Source organism: Panthera leo, chromosome B3 (genome assembly GCF_018350215.1).
Source record: "Panthera leo isolate Ple1 chromosome B3, P.leo_Ple1_pat1.1, whole genome shotgun sequence".
Taxonomy (NCBI): domain Eukaryota; kingdom Metazoa; phylum Chordata; class Mammalia; order Carnivora; family Felidae; genus Panthera; species Panthera leo.
In genome coordinates this window covers 110,672,045-110,682,313 of record NC_056684.1, presented here as the reverse complement: position 1 = coordinate 110,682,313, position 10,269 = coordinate 110,672,045, and the positions used below count along the sequence as shown (strand labels likewise).

Here is a 10,269-nt window from a genome sequence, read left to right as displayed (position 1 = left end):
GCATGACCCCTTTCAGTCATTCCGTGACTTTGGTTGAGAGACACCCTCTCCCCTCTTTAACAGATGGCAGAGCTGGGCTTAGAGATATATTTGTCCACAGTCGTACAGCTGCTGAGCGGCAGCGCTGGTGTCTAAGTCTGGGTCTGTTTGATCCCAAAGCCCGTGTTTTTTATTAATTTGACATCTTGCCCAAGATTTTGATATATTTATCTCCTGACGTATGAGCTGTGTGCACCGGGGGCAGGGGTGTGTCTGCATGGAGGTGGGTGGGGAGTGCGGGAGGGTGTTTGTGGAACGTCTCCATGCTCCGCTAGCCTGTGTCCTAGAAGGAGCTCCCGGTTGGTCTGAGAAGCGACCTACTGTGAGAAATTGTCACGACACAGCAGGGGCTATGAGGGCAATGGCAGAAGTATGTGCCAGGTGCTGTGGGCACCTCCCTTCCCTTACTGACTCCCTTTCAGGAATGTTCTTTTCTTGCAGCTGGCTAAAGAGTACGGCATGGACTTCTATGAAACAAGTGCCTGCACCAACCTCAACATTAAAGAGGTGAGCGCTCCGAAGCCCAGCTACCCTGCCTCTTGGGCTGAGTCCAGTAGAGTGGGGAGACGAGAGGAGGCAGCGGACAGGATGGGAGCCCGGGTCAGAGGAGCCCCCGCCCCTGGGACAGTTACAGGGCTGCCTGGGGAAGAGGAGGAGGAGCCCGACTAACCTGTGACCCTTGGTTTCCCAGTCTTTCACGCGGTTGACAGAGCTGGTGCTGCAGGCCCACAGGAAGGAGCTGGATGGTCTCCGGACACGTGCCAGCAATGAGTTGGCATTGGCCGAGCTGGAGGAGGATGAGGGCAAACCTGAGGGCCCAGCGAACTCTTCCAAAACCTGCTGGTGCTGAGGGTCCTGCGTGGAGCAGCCGCCAATCCCCCTCCCCTCAGGAGGCCTGTGGCAGACAGGGAGTCCGGGCTTTGCCCTGCTTCTCCTCTCACTCGGGTGACCCTGTGGAATACCAGTAGCTGCTACTCCCCTGCCTGGCCCTGAGAGCAGCCCCGCTGTCATCTTTGAGCAGCCTCTGCCCCCAGCCCCTCCAGCCTGGAGTGGCTCCCTTCAGCCTGTTTCCCTGCCACGGGCCTGCTATGAGCCCCCAGTACGCTACGGGCACTGTCTCACCGCCCCGAGCTCCCCGGACAGTGGCCCAGTCTGGAGTAAGGCCACTTTAAGGCCCCTTCTTTCTCAGTGCATCTTGCCTCCTCTCTGCTTTTTCTCTCTTCCTCCCACTTCTCTTTCTTGTCCCCTTCCCCTCCAGTGTGTTTTGTATCAAAGCCCCTCACACCTCTTTCCCTGTATGTCCTCCTGTGTGGCTGCTGGTGCAGCTTCTTTCTTTCCTTTCTCCCTAACCCTGTCCAAGGGAATGGACTCAGGCTCATGGGGATGTTCCATATTCTTCTTCTGGGAGAACCCCCCCTGCTTTGTGAAGGGGCCAAAGCCTACAGGGTACTTCTTCCTATCTTCCCTCCCCACCATCGCTTCTCATGCCATGGGCCTGCCTCACCAATGGTCTGGGGAAATGTACATCAAGGCAGGAAGGAGACGCCAACCTGGTGGTCCTCAAGACTGGGGCTGTCCCACCTTTCCCTGCCTGCCCCCCCCACCCCCCAGCTTGGGCCTTGCTTGGCCGCCTGCCCACCTGCCTCTTGGGGGAAGTGAGCTCAGAAGCAGGTGCTTCAGAGAAGAAAACAAAATGTTGTGGGGAGGCAGGGATAAAAAGTCACCTCCGTTCTCTACCTCCCGTGCCCCTTGTACGCAGTTTCTCCCCACCTGGGCTCCTGAATTTAAAGACATGCACCGAGGCCTCAGGGCACTGCAGGGGCAAGGAAAGCGGGGGGCCAGCGATATTGACAAGCAAACCACACACCCCCAGAAAGAGGAGTGCCTGGAGATGAAGGTCTAGCCCCTATATATCAGGTTAAAGCAAGGGGGAGGAGGCCAGAGACGGCATTGTGCACACCAGAGGGGAATATGGCAGGAGCAGGGCTCCCTGGGCCCCGGCTTCCCTTTCTGTGTAAGAAGGGCCTTTCCCCGCAACCCCCTGGCAAGTAAGAGGGGACATAACCACCCAACCCAGCCTTCAGCTCTCAAGGTTTTGCTGAGACTCAAAGTCTGTGGGAGAAGAGCTGTGACTTCATGGGGAGAGAGAAAGGAGGCCCTGGGTAGAAATGCTTGGTGCTGTTCTCTTCAGCCTTCCAGACAAAGTGCTCATCTTGCCCCTCTAGCTCCTGGAACAGGAGCCACCGGCACTGTGGCTACAGGAGGAGGGAAGTGGACTCCCTCCTCCAGAGCTCTTCATTCAGGAAGAAGTTCCTTTAACCCCACATGGCCCAAGAGTGGCTTGAAGGAGGTGCTTTAAAGAAGGAACAAGTCAGTTAGCAGCCCTAGTAGGGTTCCTCCCCACCTTCCCGAGGAGGAGGTTCATTCTTAAGCTACATATTAGCAGCATCACATGGCTAGGGCTGGAGCTAAGACAACACTGAACATTCATCAACTAAGGACCAAAGTTCAGGGCACACACAGGTGAAGGATTAAGAGCCCCACTTCCTTATGCCTCCCCCCCAAAAAAAAAAAAAAAAAAAGTGGGGAAGAAATGACCAAACCTTTCCTTCTGACTCTTATCAGAGTAGGAGAGGGTAGCTCAGGATGTAGGGACAGGGATAGGTTAACCGTAGTGGAAGGAAAAGGAGGGCAGGAATAGTTACAAATTGTTAGCTGATGAGAAATTTAGATAAAGACTCTTTAGGATGAAGTCCTGACTATGGCTGGGATGCTTTCTTGAGGACTGACTCCTCAGGTGTTAGACACAGCATCACACTGGGGGCAGGGAGATGGTTATGCCAACCCACAGTGTGCCCTCTGCCAGGGACTTCAGGGCACTGGCTCCAACCTGGATCAGTATTGCAGCTTTCCCTGAGGATCAGGCAGAGCACCATTGCCTTTCTCTCCTAGCCCCCTTGGGACAGAGGGACTATATTTTTACTGTACACTAGGGGTTCTGGAAGGGAAAGCATAGGGTGGAGATTCTATGAACTGATGAGCCCCATCCCCAAGGGCCACAGCTGGGGAGAGGTATGGGAGCCAGAGGGTTGAACTTTTAGGGTGCAGCTTTGCTCACAAGGAACTGGAGTCGGCATCTCACCCCTAAACTTCTCCAGTCCAAGAGGTGGCCTGGGATCTGGCATCAGGCCCAGAGTTTTGCACAGGTACTTCTGCCTGTTTACTTACCACCTCTGCATCTGCTGTCTTGAGATTCAGCCCAGCCCCAGGCATTTCCACCTGCTCCAGAGCCCCCACCATCTCCCTGTGACGGGTGAACTTTGTGTACTGTGTCTCAGAACCAATATATGACTTGTGAGCAGGGTTCATCTATTTTAAACACAGATGTTTACAAAATAAAGAATATTTCAAACCAGAGGTATGGCTGCCTGTATGAGCCCCCGGGAGTAGTTTTCACCTGACCCTGTCAGATAAGGGGGAGAGGAAGAGGCAGTGCCAGTAAAAGAGGCTCCAGAACCGTATAAAGCAACAGTAGTAGAATGACAATGGAAGCAGCAGACCGTCATCTTCCTTATTGTACCTTTCCTGATGCCACCTGCCGGGGAGCCCAGCCATACCCGCAATGCTCTCTAGTGGGCCTACAGTGCAGAAATAAGATTGAGTCACTGGGAGGATGCTGAATATCTATGTCTGAAGGAGCCTTTAAAGCCAAGAACGTTCTCCTCTGTATGGGATGGACAGGAACAAGCCTTCCTGAAAGCATGAGGAGGGATTAAGTAATCTTTCAGAAGTTTGTCCTAGTCCTGTGATTGGATACTCCAAGGAAGCAAGGCAGACTGTGATCTTGGGGACCTGGGGGTGCCAAATACTATACTTTGGGGCACACAATTGGTGGAGGAGGTAGAAAATGGGAGTCAGGATACAATGAAGAAGGAGTCAAAAAAGGCAGGCTGGTGGTAGCTTAAGATCTTCACCTGCACTTCATAGTTTATAGAAAACTTGCAATACTTGATCTCTTCCATCCTAACAATCATACCTGTGGGAGATCAGGAGAGTGATTATCTAAATTCAGCAGATAAGGAAACAGGTGCCTAAGGGCCTCATCTAACAGTGGCAGAGTCATGGCTGGAAACATTAGAATTGAAATCTCTGGAGGGAAAAGCGTTAGTATCTCTATGTAGAAAAATCCTGATAAGTAATTCTCATTTGTAGCCAGAGTTGAGAACCATCACCTACCTGGACTTTTTGCCTTCTAAGCCAGTGCAGTTTCCAGAACAACTACTGCGGAAAGCCATGGGAATCACACACTTGTTAGTGCATGTCCAAAGTAATAAGCTTCTTGAGTTTACCTCCAACTCAAGCCAGTTTGAGGTAAAGTTGGAAACAAAGTATTTTAGGAGAGTCTCATCAGTTTTATTCAATCATGAAAGGTGAGAGCCTGCATGACAAAGGGTCCTAAATTGTACTTGGAGAAAAGGGATGGCGTGTCCCTAAGGAAGAGGGAGCCCCCACTCAGCTCAGGAACTTCCATGGTCTTCCTGGACAGAGGACCAGAGGGGCAGCCAATAAGAGATGTCCAGATGCCTAGAGAATACTGGGAAAGCTCCAGGCATGCAGATAAGCCTGGCAAGTTCATGTTGAAGTTCAGCCCACTGTCAAGGCCAAGTTCTTCTGACTCCGTGGCCTGGTAGGAACATTTATTGGGCTGTTTCTAGGAACTCTACCCAGTCTCGGGGGGGGGGGGGGGGGGGGGAGGGCAGGGGGGCGGGGCAGGGGGGCGGGCGAGGAGAGACACACTTCACTCTGCATTTCCTGCCTCCTTTAATGGCCAAAGATTCCATTCCCACTCAAGTAATGGAGGCTTGTTCTTAGGGAGCAGCCAGTAGAGACACAGGTTCCCATGGGCTCTAAAGACCTATGGAACAGGCCACAAAAGCCAGAAAAGCTGGACACTCCCTGGTGACTAGTTCCTCCATCTTCTCAGCAAATCAGATTCTCAATACCAGCTGCTCCCAAGCCTTGCTTATTTGTTCTCGAAGACAGTTCCCAATGGACATGTACCTGTGAAAACACTCTCTAGTAAGCATTTGCATTGTTATTGAAATAACACTCTAAAAATCCCAAAGCCAGGTAGAGTCTAATTACCAGTTTTACTGGTAGAGAAATCCAGACATTAAAAAAAAAAAACAAAAACAAAACACGAATTTGTTGAGCTGGTAGGTGCTTGGAAGAATGAAGCACACTAGCTCTTCCCTTAGGTCCTCACATGTCCTGCAGTACACTGCATATCTGGGGCTGAAAACATCATAGGTGGCCCGACTCGGTCTAGAACCATGGAAGCTTTGGCTCCCTGCACACTTCCTTCCGTGGGGGAATGACCAGCACCAGCCTGCTGTGAGCAGTCTTTGGGACTGAGTGTCTGAGAGAAGGCAGGTGCAGCTCATGCCCTTGGAGCAACTCACCTGCTCTGCGACTCCTCACCATTACCCCGACCATGACTGATGTCAGCCGCATGACCCTGCGGAGGCAGAGTGGAAGGCAGAGGTATCGTGGGCAGTGCCATGCAGGGGGGCAAGGGCGCAGGCGGTCTCCAGCACCGGTAATATCGCTCACTGAAAGACTTTCCAAGACAAACTTCATCTCTTCTGCCTGGTGCAAGCTGAGCCACTGAAAGCCATTATTTCTAGAAAATCACACTGTCCTCCTAAGGGTCCCTTTGATTTTGTGCCCGTGGAAGGCAACAGCCAAAGAAAAACACATGCACAGTAATATATAGGTTTCAGTTGTAGTCTGAGTTGAGGGAACATGTATCCCAATTCTCTTCCTCATCTTTCAGATCTAGGCAGACCCTGACCTCTCAGTGGCACAGTTCAGAGCCTGGCCCTCCGCAGACAATAAACGTCTGTGCCAAGTGAGAACAACTTGCTGGGGCAGGTCGGAGTCAATCCTGCATCCCTCCCTCCCTTTTTTCCTCCCCATTTGACCTTTGGGGCTCTAGTTTCCTGCAAGTAGTGAATTATTCATGTTTGCACATAGATATCAAATTGGCCCTTCCCAGGTTGCCAGCAGGGTGGGGCAGGTAGGTGGCTTTGTTCAGAGTCTGTAAATAGGAGGAGCAACCTCCTCGTTGAAACAGCACTTACAGGTGGGTGACTGTTTTTGCTAAGTCATCCTGGGGATGCTCAAAGCCCCATTGTGAAATCCTTCCTGTCCGGCCAGGCTCCTCCTTCCTCCCCACCCCTTTAACAGACCCTTAAGCGGGCGCACACCATTCTGCAGGTCTCAGTCTGCACCTTCACCATGGCTTACATAGCCAAGTCTTTCTACGACCTCAGCGCTATCAGCCTGGATGGGGAGAAGGTAGATTTCAATACGTTCCGAGGCAGGGCAGTGCTGATTGAGAATGTGGCCTCGCTCTGAGGCACAACCACTCGGGACTTCACCCAGCTCAACGAGCTGCAATGCCGCTTTCCCAGGCGCCTGGTGGTTCTTGGCTTCCCTTGCAATCAATTTGGACATCAGGTGAGGGGTCCCTTGCATTGTACCCAAGGAGGTGGGATGGTGAAGCTTTGGTAGGCTAAGGGGAGGGGGAGGATGACCGTGTGTTGGAGTGTCTGGAATCACAGGTATGTTTTGTTAATCCAGGTCTTTAGGTACATGTGAATACCAAGGGGAAGTGTATGTGGTTCTAACTATGCTTAAACACTGTTTATTGTCTTTCCATTACACTCCATGAGGGCTGGTACCAGGTCTGTTTCTCTCTCCACTGTAGAGAGGGCACTGATTAAATATCCGCTGAATGGATGAGTGGAGGACATAGATCGACAGTCAAACTAGGATTGGACTGACCCAGGGGACCTTAGTTCCAGCTAGACGTGGTTTTGCTATTTAGTGGCTCTGTGCCCTACAAAGAGTCACTTGATTTTTCTGTTTTAGTTTCCTCATCTGTAAATGGGGGATAGTATCATTTCTCTCACAGGATGACTGGGAGGTTCAGAGGATAAGATACACAAAAATACCTTGAAAAATACAAGGTAATATGCAAGTGTAAGCAACTGTATTATTTAGATTAAAGGATTTTGTTTTAAATCGGCCAAGTGGAGGGTGATTTTGGTGGAAAGCTAAGGGTTTACAATATGCACGTGTTTCCTCTGGGCATCACATGCACCTCTCTGGCTCTGATTTGTGTGTGTGTGTGTGTGTGTGTGTGTGTCCCATTTGGATCGAATCTCTGTTTCTGATTACTGGGTCAAGTTATAGATCTTCAGCCCACACACTTCAAGTTCTCTTCTATTTTCACTTATTATTTTAACAGCAAAAGCAGGCAGAGTGTCCTCAAGTGAACCCTCTAATTATAACCCCCTTAGTTCGATTCACAGCGGCGTGAAGGCAAGGAAGAAATTAGCAGGGATACAAGCAGGAAGGCTGAAGTGTCTTTGGCTAGTGACAAATGTGAGCTCGAACCATCACGGCTTTCATTGTTCCTTCCCTGTCTCCGTCTGTTTCTAGGCTTGGCCAGGGCAGGCGAGAGAAAGGGCAAAACCTCTTTAGGAGTATCTCTTCGGCCTGAGAGGTGCCTCCACCCTTTACACCATCACTTCAGGCTAGCTAGTGGCTGGAGGGAATCCATAACCTACCCGGTAGCCAGTCAGCCATTTGCATGAAGAGATAAGTAGTCTAATAGAGATCACCCCTGGGCTCAAGATGTCATGATGGCCTGGAACTGACTGTACCAATTGGTTCTAGCAGGTCAGAGGCAAGAACTTTCTCCCACAGGGAGATATCTGACTCCTAGACTCAGGGGGAGGGGTGGAAAATAAGGGTTTCTAAGGGCCTTTGGAGTTGTCAGGGGCAGGGAATGCCCAGTGGGAATAGGACAGGGATGGCCCTGGGGAGGGAAAGACGGGTAGCAGGTTCAGAGCTAAAGCATTCACAGCTGAGTACAGTGAGTGTGGGGGGCAGGAGTCTTGGGATAGCAGTCTAGAAGCAAAAAGAATGATAACTACACATTCACAACCTTTAGCCCTCAAGCACTTATTTCCTTAACTTCTCTTCCCCTGGCCTATTCCAGAACCCTAAACACTCTATCCTATTTAATTCATCCCTGTTTGTCACTGAGCAATTCCATTTAGAGTACATTCATTATTATCTCTAACTCGCTTCGCCTTTGTGGCACCTGAAAGCCAGATTTCCTTGGATGGCATCTTCACCAAAGCTTCCTCCTACTTACACTTCAGATCTAGGACAAAGCAAGATGAAAGCAAGAAGCTATAAATCCCATTTATACGAGCAGGATGGAGGCAGAGGCTATCACACATATAACTAGGAGAAATGGAGGCAAATCAGGGCAGAGGGAAAGGGAAGGTGGTGGCAGGACGTGTGTGTGAGTGCCTGTGTGTAGGTAGTGGATGGGAGAGTTCTAGGTGGTAGGACTTGAGCCTTCTTTCCCTTTCTGTCTCCTGCTCTGAACTCAAGGTTCCTTGAAGTTTCAGACAGATACCCTAAAAACTGTCCAGGGTAGTTTGGAGAGAGAAAGAATCGTTCAAAGTGCTAAATCACTGACTTTAAGAACAGCCAAGCTAGGAACCGCAAGGACTTTCAGGAATGGCCTAGCAAACCATCAAACAACAGCTGTGAGTGGGAAAACTCCAAGTCAAGAGTAGGACAAAGCCAGTGAAGAAGGAAAGAGAAAGAACAGAGGAAAAAAACGCTACATAGAAAAGAATAGTCCTGGGAACGGCGTATAGGAGGGTGAAAGATTTTTTGTGGATCCTTCATTTCCCCCTTCCCTCTTCCATGCTCTTTGTCTTTTTCCTCCCCCAGGAGAACTGTCAGAATGAGGAGATCCTGAACAGTCTCAAGTATGTGCGCCCTGGGGGTGGATTCCAGCCCACCTTTACCCTTGTCCAAAAGTGTGAGGTGAATGGTCAGAACGAGCATCCCGTCTTCGCCTACCTGAAGGACAAGCTCCCCTACCCGTATGATGACCCATTTTCCCTCATGACCGATCCCAAGTTCATCATTTGGAGCCCGGTACGCCGCTCAGATGTGGCCTGGAACTTTGAGAAGTTCCTTATTGGGCCGGAAGGGGAGCCCTTCCGCCGCTACAGTCGCACCTTCCCTACCATCAACATTGAGCCTGACATCAAGCGCCTCCTCAAAGTTGCCATATAGACACAAGCTTCTCAGCACACAGACCTATTCCATCCAGCCCTTAGGTATCTTTCCTTAGGATTCAGAATGCCCTCAGGAGATACTGCTGGACCAAAGCTTTCCCTTGGGATCAGCCCCTTTCATTGAAGAGCCTTGCCTTTCCAGTCTGCCTATCTCCCTTCCCTCCCCCCAACCTTCTGGTTGGTGATTCTACTTGGAGCTCAAGACTTGGGTGGATCTGGGCCTTCACAGAATGATGGCATCTTCCTAAACCGTGTGGGCGGTGTCTGAGGAGTGTGAAGGGCTCGGAGCCAGCCTGCTAGATGAGTCCAATAAAGGGCAGGTGTGGAAATGGCCGGGCTCTCTGTGTCTTCTTCCCGGACAGAGGGTAGAGGGATGGTACAAAACCACAGGTGGGCCAGACAGCTGGCAGCACACAAAGGCTTGATAGAGGGAGGCTCTCTCATCAGGGGGACACCGTAATAACTGTCTGGTCAGGGTCTGCTGTAGCAAGTGGAGTTGCGGGAAATCTGAATTATACTATTACTCTATGGCTCCTCCAGAACTGGGCAAAGGGTGGTGATGAGAGGTAAAGCAAAGGAAAAGTCAGCGGTCCTTCCGTGCGGTATACTGGGAGGTTCGTTAGAGGACTCCAATCAGGAAGCTGTTGCTATCAGTGTAGGTTCTGGGCCAACTATGCATGACCTGCACTTTGAGATGTTGCTGGGACATTAATTTGGTCAACTTTAACTGACAGCAAGGGTATGGAGGGTGCAGTTACTGGGAACACAAAGAACACCTACCCTTTTCTCCTTGCCTTGCTGAGTAACATTTGCTTTTGATCCTTTGCTCCTTTAAAAAAATTTTTTTTAATCTTTTTTATTTTTGAGAGAGAGAGACAGAGTGCGAGCAGGGGAGGAACAGAGACAGAGGGAGACACAGAATCTGAAGCAGGCTCTAGGCTCTGAGCTGTCAGCACAGAGCCCGACAAGGAGCTCGAACCCGTGAACCACAAGATCATGACCTGAGCTGAAGTCGGAAACTTAACTGACTGAGCCACCCAGGCAGCCACCCGAT

General features: G+C 50.6%; 2 protein-coding genes across 10 annotated transcripts in view; both read left to right on the top strand.

Annotated features, from left to right (window-relative positions):
• Window positions 1–4,000, top strand: part of RAB15 (RAB15, member RAS oncogene family) — a 35,527-nt gene extending 31,527 nt beyond the window's left edge. For all 9 annotated transcript variants that reach the window (XM_042943514.1, XM_042943517.1, XM_042943512.1 and 6 more), the window contains 2 exons: window positions 481–546; window positions 731–4,000. In XM_042943514.1, coding sequence (XP_042799448.1) covers window positions 481–546; window positions 731–889 — 225 coding nt within the window. In that variant the 3' untranslated portion in view covers window positions 890–4,000. The remainder of the gene's footprint in view (window positions 1–480; window positions 547–730) is intronic.
• Window positions 4,001–4,843: 843 nt separating this feature from the next.
• Window positions 4,844–9,423, top strand: GPX2 (glutathione peroxidase 2). Its single transcript, XM_042943520.1, has 2 exons — window positions 4,844–6,561; window positions 8,863–9,423. Exons 1-2 carry the CDS (start codon window positions 6,340–6,342, stop codon window positions 9,211–9,213), a joined length of 573 nt encoding a protein of 190 aa, XP_042799454.1. The 5' UTR covers window positions 4,844–6,339; the 3' UTR covers window positions 9,214–9,423.
• Window positions 9,424–10,269: the final 846 nt, after the last annotated feature.